The sequence below is a fragment of the Nelumbo lutea genome, chromosome 4 (genome assembly GCF_056320005.1).
Source record: "Nelumbo lutea isolate HS-2025 chromosome 4, American lotus-T2T, whole genome shotgun sequence".
NCBI lineage: Eukaryota > Viridiplantae > Streptophyta > Magnoliopsida > Proteales > Nelumbonaceae > Nelumbo > Nelumbo lutea.
The window spans coordinates 13,598,133-13,622,821 of record NC_142687.1 but is presented as its reverse complement, the minus strand read 5'-3'; the positions used below and the strand labels follow the sequence as shown (position 1 = coordinate 13,622,821).

Genomic DNA, 24,689 nt, shown 5'->3' with positions numbered 1-24,689 from the left:
CGATTCAGTGGTTTACTGACCAAAATCAATGGTTTTAAGAAAAAAAACTGTTTTAGGGTGAAAACAGAACCGGTCAGATGACTGATTCCCGGTTTTTCTGGTCTGATCATCTAGTCCAGTCCGGTTTTGAAAACCATGCCATAGACTGGCAGTCTGACACCAGCTGCTAAAAGGAGATTAGGAGAGTGATCATGCTGGAAATCTTTTACTTTCTGTATTACTATATTGATGTGGCAAACACTAAAGCCAGTATAAGAAGGCTTCATTTAACTGTCAATGCTTGAAATTGGTCAAGCCCAGACCCTCCGTTAGCGATTTTAGCTCATCTCACTAAGCCCTAGAACTCAGCTCGGAGTAATCAAACTTGAGTTGAGCTCAATTCGAGTCAAGCAGTTAGTCCAGCCGAGTAGTTCAGGCTTTACAATACCCGACTCAAATGGCTTGTGAGCCTAATCAAGTTTATAATAAAGTGATTTTTAATATATTTGTATTTATAATGTAAATAGATATTAATGTTTTGACACTAACTTATTTATAATACAAATAAATAAATAAATAGTAATTGGTTTTCATAATACGTTTTTATTTATAGTATTTATAGTGCTAATTTATCTATAATTTTTTTCTTTAACTCAACTCAAGTTTTCTAATATGCTTTTATTTTTAATATGTTTAATATTGATTAATTTATAATCAGCTTGATTTGAGCTTGAGTAGCTCGCAAGTATTGACTCAAGTAGAGTTCAAGCTGGAAACTTAAAAACTCAATCGAATTTGAGTTGAGTTTCGAGCTCAAAGTTTTTTAGTCGGGCTCCAGCTTGATTCTCATTCAACTTGGCTTGATTACACCCCTAATATGAGACATTTAGGAAATGACACATGCTTGGGATTAAGATCTATAAAGGCATAAGCATACCAAAGAAAATAGAAATTTTATATAGATAATAAAGTTAAAACTAAAAATAAACTCAAAATTAGCTCCTCCAGGGGAAAAAGTTGTCCTTAGGGTTCCGTTTGTTTGCATTGCAAATCTGAAGTGAATATAAATTTTGTACCCAGTTCAATTTTGCATCTGTTTGTTTGTAACTAGACCTGTTCATGGGCCGGGTAGCCTGATGGCCTGGCCCGCACTCCGGTCGGGCTTGGTCATGTAATTAGGGCCATGGGCATAACCTCAGGCCTAACACAGTAAGCCTGATTGTGTTTCGGGCCGGGCTTGAGATTTGTCAAAAAAATCCAGCCCAATTCAGCATTATATATTTTATAAAATACGTAATGTGTATTTTATATATTATATAAAATATATAAATAATATAATATTTATTGAAATATATATATATATATATATTTATAATTTAATATATATATTTTTTATTTTTTTATTTATAATTTTTCTCTATTCAGCCGCTTCAGCAATAGTAACAGCATGGGCTAAATTTCAGGCTCAGGCTCCAGCCCAGGCTTTTTATGAGGGTCAGGCTCGGGCCGAAGTTGTAAACCCAATGGTTGGGCCGGGCTTAGGCTCGGGCCTTAGAAAAATATATTAATACAGAGTAAAAGCCTGGCCTGACCCGGCCCATGATTCTATATTCCTACCTGATACAAGACTTGTTACCTTTTGTTTAATTTGTAACTCACTGGCAGTGCAAATTTTGTATCTGAAAAATTTTGCACCATCTTTCTCCTAACTCAATTCTCTTATGAAGTAGAGGGACCACATCATCTTGATTCCAACCTCGCTCTCAAGGAAATAACCCTCCTCTTACGTCTATTCTAAGGCCGGGGCAATGTTTTACTCTTATTTCCCTTCTCACAAACAAACAACACAGTCAAATCTGAAGCAAAAGCAAACCAGAATTTGCATTCAGCATCTTTGCACTCGTGCATTTACATTAATACGAATGATATTCACACTGCAAACAAATTGAGCCTAGTTGACAAATCACTTGGGTAAGGAATAAAATAGGGAACTGGACTCCACCCCGTAACAAGGAGGCCCAACAAGGGACCAAGTTTCCCTTATTATAGAATAATCTCCTCTTGTACACTGACATTGAGTGTCTTATTTGGCAGAACAATGCTGTTAATGATCACAACTTCATCTTCAACGGTCACAGCTTCTCCTGAATTTGAAATCACCAGTGTTAATATAAAGTTAGGATCCCACGTATAATTTAGTCTTCTAAGATACAGTGAAACAGGTAGAACAAAGGAAATCAGGAATAAATACCTAGGATAGTAATCCCAAGTTTGTAATTGCAATTTCCTTCACCCTGAAGCAGTTGATAAGTCCAGGTCAATTACAATGAAGTGGAAAGAAAATATGCAGACAGAAGGAAAGATCCTAGAGCATATTACACCATATCTTCATTCATGTGAATCAGATCTACTTTAGTTTTGCAAGATTGAGATCAGACTCTCATAGCGGAAATTATATATATTTCAGTTACGGGTAAGTCAGGCACCTGATTTGACTGTTTAAATTTCAACAAAATTCCAACATGAGCTCCCCCAAGTTGCACCCCTATTTTCTGTGCCATCTTTCTAATAATTAATGGAGTAGGGTAAAAATAGTATGACCACATAAGCCACTTTTTTCCAGTACCTTCCTGGCTCAATAATAAATTTGACCATATATCTAATATCCCTGCCAGTTTTTGCACTGGCATGCAACTTACAATGAAACTACAGTAGAATGTATATTTTAAATCACTGATTATAAATAAACAAACTGAGAATAACTTGTTGGGTGGTTTGTTGCGTGTATGTGTACGTTGGGGGAGGGGGGTATTCTTGCCTGAACTCGTGACCATTTACCAATGGATGATTTCCACCCCACAATAGAATGTATAACAACTGCATTTTCCTGTCAGAGAACAGAAGACCACAAATGGGTAAGTCTTGATGCAAGCATTCGTTGATGGTTGACATATCTTTTAAGACAATCTCATACCTTAATTTCAACATCATCCAGGATAATGCAATTGATGAGTCTTACCCCAGATGCTATTCGAGCATTTGCAGAAATTGAAACATCTGGACCAATCTGTTTAAACAGAGGAGCCAAGTCAGTTTATCGTACTAAATAAACAAGGCATCCAAAATTGGTTTGTTTAGAGGATACAACTATGGGGACTACAGAAACCTTCAGTAACATCAAACTATCTGGCTTAATAATATGAAAATTGAAATATTGATACCCATATAGTACTATGTATGAATACCGGGCTAGAGATATCAGAGGAGAGGAGAGAAGGAAGATAGAAAAAATTGGATTCAAACATGTAGCTGGTGGCGCCAGCTATTAGCTTATATATTAGGGCGACCCAACTAATAATAAAATGAAAAGAAATTACAAGAGTGCCCCTGTGGCACTAAAGAACAGGAAAACTCAAATAAAAAACTTAAAGAGAAGTTGCTAACTGATTTCAACAACATGTAATAAATTGTTAACGAAGTACCTTTCCTGTTCATCATCATCATCTAAGTCTTGTCCCAACTATATGGGTCAGTTACCTGAATCCTGTTTCTCCATTCCATTCTTCTGTTCAGTGCCATATCCATTATTAAAAATTTTTTGATCAATGACAGTGAATTTTATTAATGGAATAAAAAGTTACAAACCAAGGGAGCTAAACAATCTTAACTCCTAGAGACAACCAAGGTACACCCAAATTAAAAACAAGGGTAAATTACAAAGACCCCCCCTATACTATGGGGTTTGTGACAAATACCCCCCTGTACTTTGTTTTGCGACAAAGACCCCTTGTACTATGACTGTGAGACAAAGACCTCCTTCTGTTAGCCTTCCGTCTAAAAAGGCTGTTACAATATTTTTTAATCCCCATACTACCCTCGTAATAACTATTTGGACAAGAAAAACACTGTTCATCTTCCCCAACCTCACGATACACTAACAGCAGCGGCGGACCGGCAGTAATCCCCTCTACCTCAGATTCCTTCACATTTCTCTCCCCCCCCCCCCCCCCCCCCCCCTTCTTCCCCTTCCCATTAACAGCATCAGGATTGAACCTATTTAATTTAATCCTGCTCCGTTTCACTTACAGTGTTTCGATCAGTAAGTGATCAATTCAGATCGACTGAGAGAGATGATTGAGAAAGCTTGAACTCCTGACAACCACAACACCATAAGTGGCTGAGCAAATAATTCTACCTGCAATCTCATGGCTCTGGGTATTTGAATATTTAGCTCTGTCTGCAACAAAACAAGCTATTCCCTGGAGCTCAAGCTCTGATTTAAGCCACCTTACATAAGCGTATCAGATTGGAATTCTGGCCATGGAAGCCTATATAAACATCACAGCTCCTGAGTTTTGCATTAGGAGAGTTAGAAACTGAGGTTTTCGCAAAGGAAATCTGAGGGACAGGGAAGGTAAATGAGATTCGGGGAGGTGCAGTATCAGGAACTGGAGCACAGGTCACAAATTTAAGCTTTTGGTCAGATGAGTCATCACAGAAATCCAATCTTTCTGGTGAAGGGGTGTAGGAAGAGCTTGGGATGTCATCAGATAAAGGGCCACAGTAAGAAACCAGAGGAGATGGATGTGTTGCTGGAGTTGGGTTTTCTGGCATAGTAGATGGAGTCGTGTTTTCTGGTGTAGTAGATGGAGTCACGTTTTCTGGGGGTGGTGGAAGCAAGGCCCTTGGACATATGTAAGGCGATTGTAAAGCTGAAACGAATGCTGATGATGGTGGGGAGATGAGGGATGGGGAATTCAATGGGGATGGATTATTCAATTGAGCTATTTATGCATGGTGAAAGCAAATAGAAAGGAGATACAGGGAGAGATTTCTTACTACTCGATTGGCTGCTGCAGGAACTTGATGTCCTGATGGTCAGAGGCTTAGTTGGAACTGCAGATAGCTTGTGGGCCTCTCAGATTCAAAAGTTCGAAGCCAAAAACTTTTTCAGCCATGGAAGAAGATCCGAGTGGAGAAACAAAAACAAAGCACATTTCCCAAGTGGGGCACACGCCAATGACCAACCCGATACTCTTCCTCTACATCCACATCTCAAAGACTCAAGTTGACATAAGGATGAAGGTCACAAGTTTGCGGAAATCTAGTTCAAGGAACAAAGAAATGACCAATGGTTTCTCTACTTGATCCCCATGATGCAGAGGCAAAGATGATAAACAAGAATACATCATAAAAGATCCATCATCAGACAAACCAAAATATTATAGAATCTACCTGCAACTTTCTTCCAGTTCAGGCATAAGGATAAAAGAGAGAACCCTTCTCTTCAGCAGCCTTACAAAACTATTCTTTCTTTGTCTCTCTCTCTAGTGAAACTGTAAAATTTCTAGGGACAGGGAATCTAATTCCTGGGCTCAATCCATTAGTATTTGAAATATAAAATAATGAAGCAGTGCTTGGAAAGGAGTAGCAGAGGGGTAAGAAGATGTGGTCTTGAGTTTCGTTGGATAAGAAGTCGTAGACTATCGAACGGATGAGCATCACCGATGCAGCCAGAGAGGCAGCCGTGGATAAAATTGTTTTGGATGAGACTACATTGTTTTCAGAAAACATCGTTTCGACTTTGGAATCACGAGCTGGGGCTTGAGGTATTTGAAGATCACTTCAAAATTAACTCAAATAGCGAAACACCTCTCTCTCTCTCTCTCTCTCTCTCTCTCTCTCTCTCTCTCTTTCTCTCTCCCTCAATCGATCTGAATTGATCACTTACGGATCGGAATACCATAAGTGAAACGGAGCAGGATTAAATTAAATGGGTTCAATCCCGAGGCTGTTAAGGGGAATGGGAAGAAGAGAGATTGGGGGGGAGAGAGAGAAATGTGAAAGAATCTGAGGTAGAGGGGATTACTGCCGGTCTGCCGCTGCTGTTAGTGTATCGTGAGGTCGGGAAAGACGAACAGTGTTTTTCTTGTCCAAATAGTTATTACAAGGGTAGTATGGGGATTAAAAAATATTGTAACGGTCTTTTTAGACGGAAAACTAACGGAAGGGGGTCTTTGTCTGACGGTCATAGTACAAGGGGGTCTTTGTCACAGACCCCATAGTACAGGGGGGCCTTTGTAATTTATTACAACACAACTAAAAACATAGAGTTTCTGTTCATCCCTTGCATAGCTAGACCATCTGCCAATGAATTTACCCTTCTCTTTACCCATGTACATTGAAATTCAAGTTCCTTAGTCAACCACTTAAATCTTCTGTTTTCATTGCTTTACTTCCAAAGCCTAGAGTTGTCCTCTTTTAGACAGTTCACCACAGAGTTATATCGTTTGGTTACTCTAACTGTTCCCTTCCCAACAATGGGCATATGTGAACCATCTGCTGTAGAGACTCTGTCTCTACCAGAGCACAACTGACAGGAATTGAAAAGGGTAGGGGCATTAGTCATGTGCTCAGATGCTCCTGAGTCTATAATCCAAGGAGGTCCCTCCTTACCTAAAGTGGATGCAAGATTTGCAGTTGCATATGAACTACCTGTATGTGCAAAGGAAATTGTGTAGTTTGCTCTTGCATTCTGCTGCCACTTGGAAGGCTAGAGCTAGGTGAATCTTTCTGTTTTGGAATGGTAGAATACTGATGTGTTTCATTCTATTGCCAATGGGCATATTTATACAGTAAGCTGCTGTAATAAATAGAAAGAAAAGAAAATAGAAAGAAGAAAGAAGAGAGAAGAGAAAATAGAAAGTACAAAAATAGAAAGAAAAAACTTTCTAAATCAATCCTTCCACAATCCTAGGAATATATACAATTCTATTTTCAGATCTGAACCAGTAACCCCACGTTTTCCAACACTCCCCCTCAAGCTGGTGAATAGAGATCCTCCATTCCCAGCTTGGCTATAATTCTCTGAAAGTTTGTACTATTGAGCCCTTTAGTAAGTACATCGGCCAGCTGTCCTTCTATAGACACATAGGGAGTGCAAATCAACTTGCTGTCCAGTTTCTCTTTCATAAAGTGTCGGTCAATTTCGATGTGCTTCGTCTTGTCATGTTGAACATGATTGTGAGCAATATTGATGGCTGACTTGTTGTCACAATATAGTTTCATAGGCTCTTCTCGTGGAATCTTCAGGTCTTCTAAAATTATCTTCAACCAGAGTAATTCACACACTCCTTGCGCCATAGCCCTGAATTCTGCCTCTGCACTTGAACGAGCCACTACATTTTGCTTCTTACTCCTCCAAGTGACTAAGTTTCCTCCTAAGAAGGTACAGTAACCAGAAGTGGACCGTCTATCTACTGGAGATCCTGCATAATCGGCATCTGCATATGCTTCAAGAGTCAGTCCTCCATTTCTTCTGAATAAACTTCCTTTTCCTGGATTGGCTTTCAAATAGTGCAGAATTCGATGAGCAACCAGAAGATGAACTTCTTTAGGATTATGCATAAACTGACATATTACACTTATAGCATATGCAATATCCGGTCGTGTATGTGCAAGATAAATGAGTTTTCCAACTAGTCTTTGGAACATCTCCTTGTCTACACTTGCATTCTCGTTGGCTTCTCCAAGTTTATGATTGGGATCTATAGGCGTGGAAGCTGGTTTACATGCCATATTTCCTGTTTCTCTCAAAAGATCAACAACATACTTTTGTTGAGAGATAAAGATGCCTTGTTTAGAATGTGCAACTTCAATTCCGAGAAAATACTTTAGTCTCCCCAAGTCTTTTATCTCAAATTCTTTGGCAAGGCAGTTTTTCAATGCTTCCTTCTCCTTTTTATCATTCCTAGTAACGATTATTTCATCCACATAGACTAATAGTGTGTTTGATAAACAATGTGTGGTCACCTTGACTTTGCTTGTAACCTGTACTCAGCATTACCTTCGTAAACCTTCCAAACCATGCTCTCGGAGATTGTTTGAGACCGTATAGTGCTTTCTTCAACCGACAAACTTTGTTCCCTTTAATGCCTTCTCCAAAACCTGGTGGAATGTCCATGTATATCTCCTCTTCTAGATCACCATGCAGAAATGCATTTTTTACATTGAACTGTTGCAAATCCCAATTATAGTTAGCAGCCAACGACAGTAACACCCTTACTGTATTCATTTTAGCTACTGGGGCAAAAGTCTCCTGATAATCTACTCCATAAGTCTGTGTATATCCCTTGGCTACCAGGCATGCTTTGTACCTTTCTAATGACCGATTAGATTTATACTTGATTGTGAACATCCATTTGTAACCTACCGTCTTCTTGTTTCTTGGTAGATCCACAACTTCCCATGTGTTGTTTTTTTCTAATGCCTCCATTTCCACTCTCATGGCTTTTCTCCACTCCTTATTAGAAAGTGCCTCGGCTAGAGTATTAGGAATTGGAATGGTGTTAAGGCTGGCTAGAAAACTTTTATGGGATTTAGAGAATCTTTGGAATGATACATATTTGGCTAAAGGGTACAATGGGCATTTGGTACATTCTCTGGTTTCTTTTCTCAGTGCAATAGGTAGGTCATACTCATACTCAGACTGTGAAGGTGTAGGTTCAGGATCTAAACATCCCTCAGTTTTAGGATTAGGAGTTGAATCTTGGACTTGCACAGGTTGAGGATCTAGATTTTTCCTCCTAGAGTAAACCTGCATATATCTCACATTATCATGCACATCATTTGTGGGGTTAACAATGTCCGAATTTGGTTCAATGGTCGGGTTGTTTGACTCTTGTTGAGACTCGGGAATGTGGGGCTCAGAGGGATGTGATTCTTGACGATGTGAGGAGGGTAATACATCTAGGGAGAGTAGATCTGAGGCCTTATCTTCCATTAATGAGGGCTCTTCCTGAAGATAAGATAGAGTGAAAAAAGATTTTCCTTCCTCAAATGTGACATCGATGGAGGTGTAGAATTTTCTGGTGGCTGGATGATAACATTTATAACCTTTCTGAGTTGGGGAATATCCCAAGAAGACACACCTGATTGCTCGTGGGTCTAATTTTCCCTTATTATGGACATGAACAAAGGCAGTGCAGCCAAAAATTCTTGGTGTGAGATTATTTGAGGCTCGGATATCAGGGTAAAATTGAGAAAGGACTTGTATTGGGCTTCGGTTGTTTAGAACTTTAGATGGTAGTCTATTTATGGTGTAGGCAGTAGTAAGGACAGCTTCCCCCCAATATTGTTTTGGCACCTGATTTTGAAAGAGAAAGGCTCGGGTGGTTTGCAAAAGATGGCCATTTTTTCTCTCAGCTACCCCATTCTGTTGGGGAGTGTTAACACAGGAGGATTCATGCACAATGCCTTCTTTCTGAAAAAATGGGGACAAATTCTGATTAAAATAATCTGTACCATTGTAAGATCGAAACCTTTTAATTCTCACACCAAACTGAGTTTAGACCATGTTATGAAAGTTGGGAAGAATCGTACCCACATCAGATTTAGACTTAAGAAGAAAAATCCATGTGACCCTAGTGTAATCATCAATAAAGGTGACGAACCATCTGGAACCAGTAATATTGGGAATTTGAGAAGGGCCCCATATATCCGAATGAATCAAATAAAAAGGAGTTGAAGATCTTTTATTGCTGATTGGGAAAGAAACCCTTTTGTGCTTAGCAAGTTCACAAACATCACAATGAAAGGTTTCAACATCAATTCCTTTAAACAAGGAAGCATTGTTTTTAAAATAGGAAATGAAGGATGACCAAAACGAAAATGATGACGCCAAATTATATCTTTATTGGAGGTAGATAAGAATGACTCGTGTGACATGCATAACAGTGTGAGATGATTTGCTGGTTGCTTCAAGGTAGTAGAGTCCATCTCTTTCCTTAGCAAGTCCAATCTTCTTCCCCGAAACCTAGTCCTGAAATACATAGTAAGAAGGGAAGAACACAACATTGCAGTTCACATCCTGGGTGAGTTTATGTATAGAGAGATAAGGCTAGTGGACAACTTAGGAACATGAAGCACATTTTTAAGTAATAGGGATGGAGTAATTTGAATATTCCCAGTCCCTGCCACTGTGGTGAAAGAACCATCAGCAACAGAAATTTTTTTATTACTAGGACAGGGTGTATAGGTGAGAAAATGTAGTGAAGAGGGTGTCATGTGGTCAGTAGCTCCAGAATCAAGAATCCATGGAAAAACACTAGCCGAGGCATGTAATCCTAGAGATAAAGACTCACCTGAGAGAGCAAGAGAGGTAGAACCACTTCCTGGTTTCAAGAATTTTAGGAAGCACCTTAGCCTTTCAATTTCTTCATCATTAAATGGTCCCTGACTTGAGTGTTCTTGCTGCGGGGTTGTTGAGACATTATGGGCCTGTTGAACTCCTTTTGAAACTCCTCAATTTCCCCATTCCTTGCTGGATGTGGGATGTTTCCCATGAAGTTTCCAGCACCGATCTTTTGTGTGTCTGGGCTTCTTGCAATAGGTGCACCAGAGGTTATCGTTAGAGTCTCGGGTGGTTGTGTCACGAGCCAAGTTGTGATTGTTCTCACCCTTTGAATCATTGTAACTTCCTCCCCTTGCCACCATGGCTGAGCCTTCGGGATCTTTAGGCTCAAGCATGATTCCATGACGGCTTTCCTCAACTCTGACAAGGGCTATGACTTCATTCAATGGAGGCACTTCTTCTTTGCCAAGAATTTGTATTCGGACCTGATCAAATTCAGCATTCAGTCCGACCAAAAAATCATACACCCTATCTCTTTCAATAAAATTCTTCAAGATCACAGCATCATCTGCGCACTACCTCAAGAACCCGATAATGATCAAGCTCATGCCATAAATTTTGCAGCAGATCTGCATACTCTGTAACACTCCTGCTCCCTTGTTTGGCCGCCACAGTCTTCACTTTGACCTCATAGACACAAGCAGCGCCATGGGCTTTGGAATAGGTTTGTCGGACAACATCCCAAATAGCCTTTGCAGAGGGAAGAAACATACAAGTATCACTGATCTCGGCTGTCATTGAACTCCACAACCATGACATAATCATGGAGTCCTCTTCGTCCCAAGCATCAAAACTTGGCTCACCCAACCTTAGTCCTGTTCCAAGGAGGTGACTAATTTTTCCTTTTCCCTTCAAATAGGTACGCACTAGTTGTGACCACTTCAAGTAATTCTGGCCATTCAGTCTATATGTTGCTTGAATATTCTGCAAATCACTAGTGTGAGGATGAGAATTTGTTGCTCCTTCATCGGTTTGGACGGGAGCACTTGTTGCAATCATGTCGGACATTGTTAATGGAGGAAAAATAAGGCCATCAGGAAAGGAGAATAAAGGAACACTTCTGGTTATAGATCAATACTGAAGGTTAGAAGAGAAAAACACAAAAAACTAGCAATGAAGGCCGAAAAAAATCTCAAGGTTGACAAACCTAGAGCTCTGATACCATGTTTTGGAATGGTAGAATACTGATGTTTTTCATTCTATTGCCAATGGGCATATTTATATAGTAAGCTGCTGTAATAAATAGAAAAAAAAGAAAACAGAAAGAAGAAAAAATGGAAAGAAGAGAAAATAGAAAGTACAAAAATAGAAAGAAAGAAATAGAAAGAAAAAAACTTTCTAAATCAATCCTTCCACAATCCTAGGAATATATACAATTCTATTTTCAGATCTGAACCAGTAACCCCACGTTTTCCAACACTTTCTTACTCATAAGCTGTCCAAACCTCCCCGGTTCTGTTCTCACTGTTGCTATTGCAATGTATTTTTAATCAGTTTAGGAAAGAGGGGTTGAAGAGTCTCCTGTAGTGGCTACATTTGCACTTCCCTTCTTGTTTCTTATCTGTGCAGGCATAAGATTTGGATGAAGCTTCCAACAAGTGTCCCTGTTATGCTTAGGCTTCTTGCAATAATCACACACCAAGTCCTTCTTATCTTCCCTTCTAGTCTCACTATTCCCTTTGTCTCCATTCGGCTTAGGTTTTGTTGTACCAACCATAGCCAAATGGTCAATCCCAGGTTGTCTCAGCATTACATTCCTCCTACTCTCCTCTACAGAGACAAAGGCATAGGCCTGAGAGAGTGTCACACCCTCCCTAGAAAGAATATGCTGCCTAGCAATGTCAAATTCAAGGTTCATCCCTGCTAAGAACTCAAAAACCCTATTCCTCTCTACCGGTTTGTGATAAGTTGCTACATCATTTACACTTTTCCTTACCACAGTTTCTAAGTGATCTATTTCTTGCCATAGGGTTTTCAGCATGGAGAAATACACAAGAGGTTTTTCTCCCTGTTTCATACTTTTCACCTGATTTCTTAACTGATAGGCTCTGGCTTCATTTTGCTTCTGAGAGTAGGTTTCAATCACTTCATCCCAAACCTCCTTCACAGTATTAGCCCATAGGAAATTTTTTGCAATATGAGGTAACATAGAATTACACTGCCAGGACATTACCATGTAATTCTCCTACACCCATCGGGAAGAGTCTGTATTAGGTTTCTTCTCCTCTCCAGTGAGATAACCTAATTTTCCATGGGCACCAATAGCCATCTTAGCTGATTGTGCCCACTCTAAATAATTTGTACCATCAAATTTTACTGTAGTAATGATCCCAGACCCAAAATTATCACTATTACCTCCAACACCCAGTCCCACAGTACCAGTAGATTTCATCTCGGTATTCCAACTTTCCATCTTACTTCAAACAGTTCAACAGTAAGAAAAAAAATAGATTGGAGACCTTCAAAAAATAACTTAATATCACACACAGAAACCAACCCTTCCGGAAGAAGAAAACCCTAGTTGGAGAGAAATTTCTCTCCTCCCCATGCCTCCCAATAGAGAGGAGTGAATCGACCACTTCGGGAGGCTCAAAAAATTCCAAAAACCAAATCGCCCTCTTCAAAAAATCAAAAGAAAACTAACAATACCTGGGCGCCCAAGACCATATCAAAAACAAAGAGTCCAACTTTTCTGGGACTCTTCCCTGTACTCCAATTCTTCCTAATTTTGATGTCGAACAATAGATCACCTTCCTGATGACTAGATCCCACCAAAAAATCCAAGAACTGGGCAATCTATAGTAGATCGATCAGCCCTTTACTACTTCATGTAGTCGGCTGATCTAGGGCTGCATGAGAATGCTTTGAGAAACCCTAATCGATGCTCTGATACCAAGTAGAAATCTGCTGAAGTAAAAAATATGAAAGAAAAGTAGTTTCTTGAAGAGAGAAGGAAGAGAGAAGGAGAAGAGAAGAGAAATTGAAAAGAAAAGAGAGCAATAATCTGGCCGCCCCCTTCACTTATTATTTATACTAAAAATAATAGAACAGTACAAAGACAACTATGCCCTTATAGGGCGGCAAAACATAAAACAACATATATAACACTCAGAAACATAATAAAATTTGGACTCACATAACTACTATGGTCCCCACCTCCTATTTAACAACTAACATAAAACATCTACTCAGAAAAAAAATCATAAAACAGATTAATCTTCAATAGGGTCTTTTCCTTTGATGCAAATCTCTTGTATTAACTCTTTCCAAAAAAGCTTCCTAACAGAAACTCCCAACCTTCGGAGGTATAGGTTGACACCACACCTCTTTAACAAGAAAGGACAGTCCAACAGAAGATGATTGTAATAGGGCTTTAAAGAATGAGGCATAAGTGAAGGAACCTGAGGGAGTGAGTGTCCAGATTCTATTGTCTGCCTTTGTTGGATCTAGGAAAACCCTATCAAGGATGGATAGTAACGATAAAGTACAGTCTAACTTTGAGTCCCTTATGTCTCTTCTCAAACCCAAGTTCCAACCAAACCCAGAAGTTGAGTTGGAAGGTAGAACTAGTTCATTTTTAAGGGAAGTAATAGCAAAAAGAGCCAGAAAGTAGTCTTTTAAAGGAGACTTTCCAACCTAAACATGTTCTCAAAATTTAATGAGATTGCCTGAGTGTAAGTCATACCTGATCTAGGGAGAGAACAAAGGCAAAATAGCTTGAATAGCTTTTTAGGGACATGCTCTTGTAGTCATTGTCAAAATCCTAGAGTCCCATCGATTGTCTGCAATCCCATGAATACTACCCACTATCTTAACCCAAAGCTTTTCTTTCTCCAATGAGAATCTCCACAACCATTTCCCTAGTAGTGCCAAGTTCCTATTCCTTATGTTCCCAATACCCAAACCTCCCTCCTTGCTTCTACAAACCACCTCCCGCCTAACCCTATGGTCCTTCTCCTCCCCTGGCTTCCAAAGGAAGTCTTTCATTAGTTTTTTCAACTTGTTAGCCACCCCAACCGGGACCTTAAAGATTGAAAAAAAAAACTAGAAGGTTAGCCAATGTAGACCTAATTAGGGTGATTCTCCCTCCCATAGACAGATAATTTTTCTTCCATGTGGCGGGCCTTTTCTCAAACCTCTCCACAACCGAATCCCAAAACTCTCCTTTCTGAGGGTTATCTCCCAATGGAAAACCAAGGTAGTTCCATCATTAAATTTGGGTGCTTAAATTCTTTCTTACTACTTCCATCCAAGTCCCTTTCGGCATACTCCTAGCTCTTCTAGCCCCTCCAACTTGTAACATATCACTTCTTCTAACGGGTGCTGTAGATGGTCTTCTATGCATGCAACCAAACCATATCAGTCTACTTTGTCTCATTTTATCACCCATTGGGGCTACCCGCTACTCCTAGGTTTCTTTGTATGACTTAATTTCTAACCATTCTCTTCCTAGTTTTACCACTCATCCATAAGTGCATACATTTCTGCCACACTCATTTTGTGGACATGATGTTTCTTAATTGCCCAACATTCTGCTCTTTTCCAGTTTTAATGAGTCTAAAAAAGAAGGAACGGAAAATAAAAACTCTTGTTTCCAAAATCATCCACAAATTTAAAAATTTCATGATGGAGTTTCTTAAAAAAGATCCAAAGAAATCATAATGTGTTATGACATATTCTTCCAATACCTATGGATAGACTAAAGTCCCTTGACCATTGAGAAAACATATTTTACATTGGGGAAGAGGTGGAAGATGATGAGCTCTGGATCTTCATTTTGGTGCATGCAGACAGATTATCATGAATTATTTGAGAGATCAAATAGTCAAATATCTTTCTCTTAGAACTTTGAAGTAACTCCCAAGACTTGCATTCTGTGTGTGTACTGTTTGTGTGTGTGTGTGCATGCACAGAACTGGGGAAGGGGATGATTGGGGGCCATACCCCCCCCCCCCCCCCAAAAGAAGAAAAAAAAAACCAAAAAACTGAACTAAATTTAGGACCTATGTATAAGGTAGACCCCACCAAAGGTTTAGAAGTTTCTCCAAGGTGACGCCCCCAAGGAAACATTCCTAGGTGGGTGTGTGTAACATATCTCAGAAACTGACAGAAAACATGACATGATGGAGCACAATGGCAGGACAAGATCTGTCTGGTTGAAACCAAATAGTTACGATTAAGGCTGAATTTAGTTGAGATATATTGCAGAAACATTATTTTTTTTTATCAGTAAATATGTATTTTATTAAAATTCAGATTGTAAGCAGTTTATACAACTTGATGATGGGACTGTTGATCCCCTTTAATCACTCTATTCACCCCTCATTACAGTTTAGCCCAAAATAATTGCTGTCTCAATGCCCCTTGTTTTGCTAACCCATCAGCTATCCCATTTGCACTTCTTCGGACCCATTTAAATTCAGCCTCAACCTCCTTTGCAATCTTCTCCACTTCCCTAATCACATGTTTAAACATCCATGAGGTGTGGCTGTTATTCGTTGCCCATGAAATTACTACTTTTTAGTCCCCTTCCACTTCAACATGTCTGCATCCTAGTTGTTTGGCTAACTTTAACCCTCGTAGTAATGCCAATAGTTAAGCCTTCAGCGAGTTTCCGTTGGCAATCGGTCCTAAGAATATACCCAATATCCTCCTGTTGGAGTTTCCTAATACTCCTATTCCTGAGATGCCTGGATTTCCATATGAGCACCTGTCAAAATTCAGCTGTACTTTATTGCCTTCAGGTGGTTTCCACTCCAGCCTTACTTTCTCTTACTCTCGAAGATTGTGCTACTTCGGACCATGTTCTTATAATATCTGCGACTGAAAAGACTTGAAAGCAGTCCAAGAGTTTTACCCAATGGGCTACTTTCACCTTGATACTATCAATCACTTCCTCTACTGTTCTACTTTTTTCCAAGAAAATTCTGTTGTTCCTCTCTTCCCATATTACCCAACAAATTGCTGCCTTTGTTGCTTTCCACATTACAATCCCTCTTTTCTTTCTATATTGCAGAAACATTATTTAATCACAGAAAAAGAGCAAAAAACCAATTCTACGCCTGAAGGGCAGAAAAACTTAGATGTAAAAAGTAAATCCATAACTATACATGGACAAAAGCAAGTAAATAAAAGAAAGTAATAAAATCATGTTAGGAGCAATCCCCAATACAATTCAGTTCTGTCCGCTCCTCTTCCTCTAACTAGGCTTTTAACCAAAGAGTTATTTTACTTCCTAGTCCACCTGAACAAGATGTTCAATCTGGATGCCAGGGCTCTTGCCTCTTGCACAGTTTGAAAATCTGTCTGATTACACCACCCATAATAACCCGCAACTCATCTCTATACCACCAACTGGTTTCAGTCAATAGATGACATCAACCTGAAAATCTTACAGTGAGGCTTTATCTTAGCACTAACCAAGCCACTCAACCCAACTGGACCTGAGTAAGCCAAAAGAGTGTCTTTTTTAAGGCTTTCCCCTGACTCCCGTTGTCCCAGGTTTTCCCAGGAGGGCTTAAGAGCTCCTTCATGGTTTTCTTCTCTTTTTTACTTTTTTTTTCTTGGGGGGTTATGAAATTCTTAATCATCTGATGGCAAACCAGACAAGTTCCTATGAGTAAGTGTAATGCTCTGATGCCATTTGTTCTTTAGCTGAAGACAGGGAAAAACTAAAATACCTTTGCAGTTGGATGAACTTTTGCTGATGGATGAACATAAACATTACCAATAATGGTAGCATTCTTGGCACCGTCCCCTTGTGCCAGAAGATGGGGAGAGGTGAATCGGAACTGTGTAAGATACAAGGCAGAACATCTCAAAGACATTCTGTAGGTACAAACATAAATTCAAATAAGTCATCCCATGAAACAAATATGAAAGTAAAAACTAAAAGCGGAAAAATAGAGAATTAAGGAGTATTGCTCTACCCTGGAGTCTTGATCTGTTCCCAAAAGTCCATGTTCTTATATATATATAGCTGCTTCTTTCCAGCAAGAGGCGACAGGATGTCTTGATCCAATCTTACAAAATCTGTAGGAATGGTCCTGACATTGATCTTATTTTAGCATAATGCTTGAAAGGAAATTATGCTTCAATCAACATTCAAATATCAATGGGTCCAAAGCAGGAATGTAAATGAGGAAAAATTATTGATTATTTTGAACTCTAAACTTAAATAATATGTTAAACCGTGCAGGTGAGAAAGTAAATACTACTCAGAAAAAAATAAAGTACAACAAGGACCTGTCACATGGCAGAAAAAGATAAGTTCAAATAGGAACACTTCCTACTGACCTGAAAAGTGAAACCTTTTTTCCTACAACAACGTTAATATTTAAGGCCATAAAAATTAACTAAGTATTTTCCAGGTAACTATGCTTTACTGACACCCTTGGGATGTGCAAAATGTTGACATTTTGGATAGCCTGAGTGTGATCCTAAGTGGGTGGAAGTGTTCTTTCTGTATGCAAAGAGGTACATGGGTTAGCGACTATAACATTACAATAAGCTTCCCTTCCCATATATGCCAAATAAATAATGGGCCTTGGAAGTTTATATCAAATAACTAACCGATGAAAAAAACCTTAGACCAAATTGATGCCTCAGCAAACTGTAGGCAAAAATATATCCAACTTTCTTACTGTATGCAATCCTTTTACTCATGATGGCTTGAAAGAATTATGTTATGATTCTCCTTATCACAAAAGTCAAGTGATAGATGGTCTGTTCCACCAGTGATATCATATGTGATACCAATGTTACAGTAATTTTTCACGTTGGCGACAATATTTCGGGATCAGCCTGGCAAAATCCAGGTAGTTATTCTTATTGGTGTCACATATGACAAAGCTCAAGAAGAGAAAGCATGAAATATTCTATTAATTAAATTGCACCTATTTCTTACTTAGTGGTCAGTTTGGTGGCAATGTCAAACTTATTTTGAAATCATAAAATGGATATCATGTCCCTTTTGTCTCAAAAATAGGATACCACTCAACTACATCCTTTATGCAATATTAATGATTTCTTAATGAAATAAGAAAATGTGTAAGCCTCTACCTCATTCTATCACTAACTTCAATAAATCTTTATTTGAACTATTTGGATGGGCTGCTTGTCATTGAATTATACTCTAGCCCATAAAAGATGCTTGTGAAATGTTCTCTCACTACATTAGTAAACATCTTTGTTGGTCTTCACCTCATTCATAGAGGCTCCAACCTGCATTGTAGTGCTCCTCACCACTGTTGTCATTCTCTTGTATCAGGATATTATTCTTATTAACAAAAGCAATTTCAAAGAGGTTTCCTCAAATAAAAGGACTGAAGATATTTAAGCTTGAATGTCTGATTCCACAAGTAAAATGAATGAAAACAAATATGGAAGTTGTATAAGGTATGTTAATCTGTAAGTTGTGACTGTTAATGTAATGTGATTCCAGAACACTCAGAAGTTTTGTGCCTGAAAAGTATAGATATCACAATGCCATACTTTGTTGCTGACTGGAGGGCTTCAAAATTGGACATACGCCTTAGATTAGCTGCAAATAAAAATGAAAAATTCAGATATCTATAGACTGGAGTCTTAATATCTATTTTATCATGAAAGACTAGACTATGCCATTAGATCTTCACAAATTTCCATAGATGTATCTAATTTCTGTTTGATACTGCTGCTATATAAAGTATCCATATATATGAAAGTGAAAACAAAATTTGAAAAATGATATTCAAAAAGAGGAGATTTTTTTTTAGGATGAGTAAGAAGAATGAGAATATAATAGAAGGCCAAAACATAAGAGTTTGCCTTGCTTTCTATAGTTTTATCACAAAAGGTTAAGCTATGTTGTTAGAGCATCTCAAATTTCCATAGGTGTATCTAATTTCTGTTGGATACTGCTGCTATATAGGAAATGAAAATAAATGTGAAAAATGATATCCAAAAGAGGAGTGTTTTTTTTTTTAAGTGGATGAACAAGAAGAATGAGAATATAATACGAGGCCAAAACAGAAGAGGTTGTCTTGCCTTCTATACTATCTATCCTTTGGTGATTTAGAAAAGTGAGAAAACCAAAAAATATAATAAGTTGACCACTTTGAATTACAAATATAAAAAAAAAGTCAGATTTCATTTACATGGAAGTGTTAGTTCATAGCTGAAAACAAGAGAAAGGAACCGTTAGATGGATTACAAGATGGGGGCAGGTTCTTGGAAGTATAAAAACATTACTGATCAAAAAAAGGAAAATCAAGGAGAGAAAGAACATAAAGCACATAAATATAATGCAAAATTTTGTCTTAAGGTTCATCTTAAAACTTGCTATTAAAGATTTTTTAAAGGTGTCTTCTATTTCTTTTGAAAAGGTATCAGTATATCTTCTAATAAAGATTTAGGCTCTCAAAAGTGTGTTTAAAACATAGAAAAATATGAAATTTACTGGCAATAACTTTTTTTCTTATCCATTCATCAGCAACCCACTGACAAATACTCCCAGTTACAACAAACCTCTGTCTTTCTGTTGTGTGGAGACATTCTGGATGGTGGTAAAGATATCTGGTGTGAATATGTACACACCACAGTTTATTAGATCACTTACCTGCAAAAATTGGTCAGGTAACAGTGACCACAATGAAACAGGGTGATATATGGCAAAATATTAACAATTTAAAGCACAGTTCTCAAGGCATGTATAATGAGATAAACTCAAGAGCATTCATGTAAGCCAATCCCATTTAGTCGGGACAAGGCTTAGATCAACATTACATGATGAACTAAATCTATTGATATGGAACCTAAATACTCAACTCAACTAAGCCTTATCCTATGACACACTTGATATTCTAAAACCAGACCTTATCCAATTAGTTACAAGATTGGGAACTTGAGTCTCATATTTATAGACCCAATCCATTTTCCTTGTAGAATTAAATGGGCCTGGGCTGGATCAACCTTGGCCCAATAGGAACTGACCTTTTGGTAGGCAACCTTACTTTCTATGTGGTTTCCTAGGTATTCCTTGAGTGACCACATTATACTGTAAGAAAATATTCCTTGGGTGCAGAGTGAGTGCTCCAAGATTGTTGTCTATTGGGGTAGAGAGAAAGTGCATTCTATAGCTGCAATCTTTTGGTACGTTGCAGCCCTGCAGTTCACAGCATAGTGCTTACTCCATGGCTGCACTGTACCATATAAGAAGCATCCTTTTTTTTTTTTTGATAAATATAAGAAGCATTGTATATGCATTGTATATGCTAAACTATGCAAGAAGTGAAGTATTGGTTTATTGAATATGCATCTTTTCAATTTTTTTTTGAGTTTAATATTGTATGCTACCTTGCTACGTGAAATTTAAGATTCCCTAAGTACATTGTCATATTTATGAACTTGACTAATTAAGTATACAATTATATGTATGAAAGTCACTCATTTGAGTATTCTGTCACATACCTCTGTAATGAGAAACTCACTTTTTTATGCATTAAAGTGATGAGTAATAAATGAATATATAATGTGAATGCCTGAGGCCTCAACTTGAGAAACTAAATTCCAAATGAATTCAGATATGTTAGCACTAGCTGAATATCTGGTTTTACATACAAAAGTCTCAGGTTTCTCCGTGTAATGCAACAGCTCATTGGTAGTGGGATCAGCAACCAATTCACCAAACTGGTTGGCTGATTCAGCAGAAACCTGCATAAAAGAGTAATGAAATTTCAGCATGGCGAAAGACAATGAAATGCAGATACTAAAGGGTTATATTTACCCACAAGGGTAGGTAGTGAGGTATAACCTACAAAAAAGGGGTGCTTGGCATAGTACCTTTGTATATCATTCTTTTATTCTTAACAATTTGGTACAACTTCTTGGTTGTCACCAATCATAAAAAAGGGCATTCAATAAGAAGGATTCGTGGATGCAATTGCCAACCTTTGTTACTAAGATTGTTCCCATCCCACCATATCTCCTATGGGCGTCTGCACATGTGAAGGCCAAGAGCTAGCAGTTAAAATTTAGAAAAGCCAATCACGAATTTGGAAGGAGGAACTTGCAGCACGAAAACAATTACTGCTTTCTGCATTATGAGCCATTAATGCATGGAACTACACAATATATATAGGAAGAAATATTAGCATGATAAATATCGAATTAGCAGTAGCGAGGAAGAAAGTTACCAAGCATGCCTGGCAGTGGAAAACTGCAGCAAACATCACAATTCAGCAAAAAAATGTGTGACTGCAACAAAAATAAAGAAGATTGATACAGGGAAAACAAAGTTGGCAGAAACTCCTTTTTCCTTTTTTTTTTGTTCAATTACCAGAGAATATACATGAAATAAAGCAAGGAGTACAAGATCCAAACCGGGCTGTCTTCCATGATCAGATCTCTAAAATTGTAAAGTCCACCAGCTGAACCATGTGGTTTGTCCTCTCTCAAGTATCTGAAGAAGCAGCAGCAACAACAATAACAACCAACAGTATAAGATCCCAAAATCTAGACAAAATTTTTTTAATCTTAATCTTAAGTAAAATAACATGAGACATAAGAACATAGAATCCAACTTACCTTACAGGGACTTTCAATTCATTAGAGATTGAAGAGACATATAACGCGAATTCCCGCTCTTCATAGAAGCCAATGAGATAAATTTGTGCCAAATCTGGGATCTATAAGAGTTCTCATGATCTCAATTAACATACAACTGTGAATTCTACAACTGTAATTTCCATAGGGATTTGAGAAGTTACCCTTTTGCAAGCTGAAATTGGGTGATGAACCATTGGTTGTCCTGCCAATGGAAAAAGCGGCTTTGGGATATTCAAAGACAGAGGCCGAAACCGGGTACCTGCGAAATTCGAATATAATTATCAGGAGGCATGTAAAAAGAATAAAAATTTCCAACAGTTCAATCCAAAGATCATAACGTTCAAATAACAAGGCAAGTCCGTAAAATTCCAACCAATTTCGTACCTTTAGTCGGTCCACCAAGCATGATCACAGCAACAACTCTCTCTTCCGAACTCCACATCTTGAAGAAAAAATAATACTAGATCTCTAAACCCCTAGCTCGAATCGTTTAAAACTGGAGTTGCTCTCTAACAAACCCAGAAAATTTAAACGAATCAGAGGAGAACTCCTTTCTTTACACTACTCACAGAACCTTCACATACAAAAACTGAAAGGCGGTCATGGCCAAAATGTCATTAGAATAAATTCGCAGTTCAAAAAGAGTTCCAATGCTCTAATAAAAATTGCAAACGTTGCGGCAACTCACACACACAGAAAGGTAGCGGCTTAACTGTAGTGTATAGCCTATCCAACAACAATGAGTTGAGGAATGAGTGGACAGTAGAGTGGTGGTGTCAGCCAATGCGATGTAATTGTAATTTGTAGGTACAGAACCAATAAGCACAGATGAGAGAGAGAGAGAGAGAGAGAGAGACGAGAGTTTGCAAGCGGAAGCACAGGTTCCGTCGCCCTTCTTTTTTCTTCTTCTTCTTATCGTCTTTTCTGGTCCGGTTTGAGGTTTTTTGATTGTGTGGGACTGTCATTTCAAGTAGGCCCTACAGCCATTATAAATGTATGGTGTGCGTACAATGCATTTGTAAAATGTAATGGCGTACAAGAAAACAAAAGGGCAATTCGTATACTAGCAATTTTTTTGGTAATTGACTAACTCCACCCTCCTGTTTGTAAATTGTAAATATTCTTGACTAAATCCTATTATCGGTAACATTCGTTAACGGAAAAGTCGAAAGGACGAAAAAGACCATTTAACCTGTCATTCTCAGATATACTTTGGCTTCAATTTCAAATATGCCCTGAAGCTGCATTCGCCAGTCTTTAATTTCAGGCATGGTTTTCAAAATCGGACCAGACTGAACGGTCGGATCGGAAAAATCGAGAACCAGTCATTTTATTTAGTAAACCTCTGAATCGGCTGATTAACAGTTCAAACGGTTTTAATTATTTTCCAATTTTTTTATTTTTTTGTCAGAATAGACTAACCGTTCGGATCAAACAGTCAAACCGTTCGAACCGGTAACCGGACCCCTGACCGATTCGTTTTTAAAAACCATGCCTTCAGGAGCCGAGGAAGTTGCTCCACTAAAGAGGTTTAGAAGTTAGGAGTCAAGGAAGTTGCCCTTTTCAAATGGGTCTGAGGTATGTTCTGTTCTCTCTTGAGTATCGGAATTTTTTATCATATCATGGAGTTTCTTTTTTATTTTTTTATTTTTGTAAGCAATAACACTGAGACTTTTCAGAAATGGCTTTATTGGGTTGTGAATTTTCTTCCAACGCCACTTCACAATCACAACCCGGGTTCATGAATGTTCCTCCGTGTTCATGAATTTTTTTTTTTTTTCTAATGTATTAAGCAGACATAAAAAAAGAGCGATTGCATTCCCGATCTGGAAATTCTCTGAACTTGCACTCATATTTTTCTAATGTATTAAGCAGAGGGTCTTTGGATGGAGATCACGTTCATCTCTAAGGAAGTCAGAGATGCCTAAAACAGAGCCTTGGAAATGGTGCCTTGAGAGGTGTTCTCTCAAACAATAGTTGGTAGTTGATTCAAGAAGAAGAGTGGTTTCTCTCTTCATCATATCTATATTTTTTTCCTTTATTTTTCAACCTAAGATATTATTTTTGAGTAGTTATTTCTGTTAATTTGTTTTTAATATTGTGAGCTTGGGTTGCATCAGCTTCTTCGTCCAATTTTGAATGATTACAACTTTCCGGTTTTGTGTTTTGTCTGCCTAATACATTATAAAAAATAAACGCTACAGTTTAGAGAATTTCCAGATCGGGAACACAATTACATTGAGAACCTTTCAAATGAGACAGAGATAGAGTTGGAGTCAGAGTCAGAGTTAGAGACGAAGACAGATATGGAATCAGAGACAGTGATGAGACGGAGATGGGGCCGGAGTTAGAGTTGGAGTTGGAGATGCAGACGGTGACAGACATAGAATAGAAGTGGATTTTCATTGTGAACAGAGAGACCGTGTTAGTTTTCAAAAGGGTATTTTAGAAACTTTCAAAAATATATCAGTTACTTAATGTTACATGTGAACAGTGTTACAGAAAATTAATCGAAAAAAAAGGTTTTAGACAATTGCCAGAAAACTTAGAATATTTTAAAACATACGTAAACAATAAAAATATAGTTAGTCAATTAACTATAGGAATAATTCAAGAAATTTACCCTTTTTAATTCTTTTCCAAAAAGTAAAATTCATTATGACGTCACATGGAATATCCAAGATTCCACTTGAATTGAATAGAAGACAACAATGAAGAATTACATTACAAGTTCCAATGTCTTTGGTTTTTATCCGTACCGAGAATCAAACAAGTAAAAGCAGCACCAAGGTGATCGTGTTCAACTAAATTGTATTTGTCCCTCCCTGGATCCAAGAGGAAAAACAGACAATTCTATAGCTGACTACATATGTGTTTGGAATCATGAATATTTATTGATTAAACATTTTGTACTTGATTTATTTGAAAAATC

At 38.1% G+C, this 24,689-nt stretch overlaps 1 protein-coding gene and 1 long non-coding RNA gene across 7 annotated transcripts; one reads left to right on the top strand and one right to left on the bottom strand.

Annotated features, from left to right (window-relative positions):
* Positions 1–1,836: 1,836 nt before the first annotated feature.
* Positions 1,837–22,986, bottom strand: LOC148854039 (uncharacterized). 6 transcript variants are annotated; one of them, XM_088984070.1, is made up of 16 exons: positions 22,471–22,986; positions 22,142–22,346; positions 21,919–22,016; positions 21,737–21,837; positions 21,533–21,611; positions 21,346–21,406; positions 21,101–21,147; positions 20,771–20,863; positions 19,679–19,769; positions 18,665–18,713; positions 17,101–17,217; positions 16,852–16,999; positions 2,954–3,046; positions 2,798–2,866; positions 2,231–2,273; positions 1,837–2,123 (listed from the first exon to the last, which is right to left on the bottom strand). In XM_088984070.1, the coding sequence occupies exons 2-16, from the start codon at positions 22,197–22,199 to the stop codon at positions 2,023–2,025; spliced, it is 1,248 nt and encodes a 415-aa protein (XP_088840196.1). In that variant the 5' UTR covers positions 22,200–22,346; positions 22,471–22,986; the 3' UTR covers positions 1,837–2,022. The 6 variants fall into 6 exon arrangements, with proteins under 6 accessions (XP_088840196.1, XP_088840197.1, XP_088840195.1 ...); XM_088984071.1 differs by having other exon boundaries at positions 22,142–22,266; positions 22,471–22,859; XM_088984069.1 differs by having other exon boundaries at positions 22,446–22,716.
* A 283-nt stretch (positions 22,987–23,269) lies between these two features.
* LOC148854038 (uncharacterized) lies at positions 23,270–24,287 on the top strand. Its single transcript, XR_016094908.1, has 2 exons — positions 23,270–23,335; positions 23,633–24,287. It is a non-coding gene; the product is annotated as an uncharacterized LOC148854038 (long non-coding RNA).
* The last annotated feature ends 402 nt before the right edge of the window (positions 24,288–24,689 follow it).